This window comes from Parasteatoda tepidariorum, chromosome 9, assembly GCF_043381705.1.
Source record: "Parasteatoda tepidariorum isolate YZ-2023 chromosome 9, CAS_Ptep_4.0, whole genome shotgun sequence".
NCBI classification, from domain to species: Eukaryota; Metazoa; Arthropoda; class Arachnida; order Araneae; family Theridiidae; genus Parasteatoda; species Parasteatoda tepidariorum.
This window is the reverse complement of record NC_092212.1, coordinates 49,303,292-49,304,723: the sequence shown is the minus strand read 5'-3', so window position 1 is coordinate 49,304,723 and position 1,432 is coordinate 49,303,292. Positions and strand designations below refer to the sequence as shown.

At 40.2% G+C, this 1,432-nt stretch overlaps 1 protein-coding gene across 1 annotated transcript; it reads right to left on the bottom strand.

Annotated features, from left to right (window-relative positions):
* Positions 1-702: 702 nt before the first annotated feature.
* On the bottom strand, positions 703-1,212 carry LOC107447597 (uncharacterized). The gene has a single exon (XM_016062545.1). It carries the CDS (start codon positions 1,210-1,212, stop codon positions 703-705), a length of 510 nt encoding a protein of 169 aa, XP_015918031.1.
* Between the last annotated feature and the right edge of the window lie 220 nt (positions 1,213-1,432).

Sequence of the window (1,432 nt, the reverse complement as noted above, 5' to 3'; positions counted from 1 at the left end):
GGTACCAGATACCTAAGATTACCTATCAGCACCTAATGGAAGCAATGCCACGGCGGGTGCTAGCAGTTTTGAGGGCTAAAGGTGGTCCTACATGTATTAGCAGGGTGGTCATAATGTAATGGCTCTTCGGTGTATATATTACTGTAAAATTCCGGACTTACTAGTAAAACTTAGCTTTTCCAAAGTGGCATGGTAAAGTTCCAAAGTCTAAAGTATGCTTCAATATTATTCCTTTTCTGCCTCTTGTCAAGCATTTTTTGTTAAGCGCTTTTTTTAATTTTATTTCCAATGGCAAATTTATTGGACAGTAGTTACAGCACAATAAGAAATCTAAATAGGAGATGGTAAACATAATGCAGTAGCTTGAGTCCATTAATGCAAAAGATCTCGTGCCCAATATCACTCGACTAGAGAAGACCTGCGCAAAGCAGGATAGTGCGTAATATGGGGGTGAATTCGTTTCCTCCCCAAAGTTACAAAGTGTGCAGATGGGAGAAGGAGCAATGTTAATTCTGATGAGGTGTTTAAGAAGACAGTCGTGTCCAGTGGCCAGGCGGATTTCTGCCACAGCTCTACGCCTTCGCCCAATATAGGATTTGGGGACTAAATCCCTCCAAGGTTTATCGGACTCTCTTTTGCACAGGTCCATGAGGTAATGGTCTTTTATACAATTTGTGTCCATTTTCTTGATGAAACAAAATGTTATTGCGCGGGAAGGAATTTCAATAATTGAGGCGCCTTTCTTGGCCAAAAGATCTGCACTCTCGTTTCCCACTGAAGGACAATGATTTTCCTGTGTGACTCAAGGCTTCGTAGGAGTCGTCGGCAGTCCATGACTTCAAGGATTTGGGGATCGTCAGAGGAATTGATGGATTGAAGTGCTGCCTTAGAGTCACAAAAAATAACTGCTTTTGTAAACTGGTCATGGTGACAATGGATTTGAGACAGAGCAGCTCGAATGGTGGTTATTTCACCATCAAATGCGGCTCCTTGTCCCACAGAAGTGTAAAATAAAAGTAATTTTGAGGAGATTCCTGGCCCTGCATTATTACAATTGAAGAGTAGAGAGTAGTCTGTAAATATATGAAGCCAGAGATCTTCAGGATAGTAATTGTTTGTTGCTTCGTTAGCCAGGGATCTCAAGATGGTAGTATCAGTATTCTTTTTTAACACCTCTTGACACAAATTAAGATTAACCTTAAAGAGCCTCATTGTTTTTGTTAAACATAGGAATTTTTAAACAACTTCGGGTAATCCTAGTCACGTTTATTGGCCATATCTCCGCGTGTAACACAATACAATTGATGGTTCACTTGCTTTGCCTTGCATTCTCTTTTCGTAACTATTTCGCGCTCTAACAGCAACACTGAGGCGAAATGGCTCATTTTGTTTAAAACTGGCAGGTGGTCATAATAATATATATATAATATAT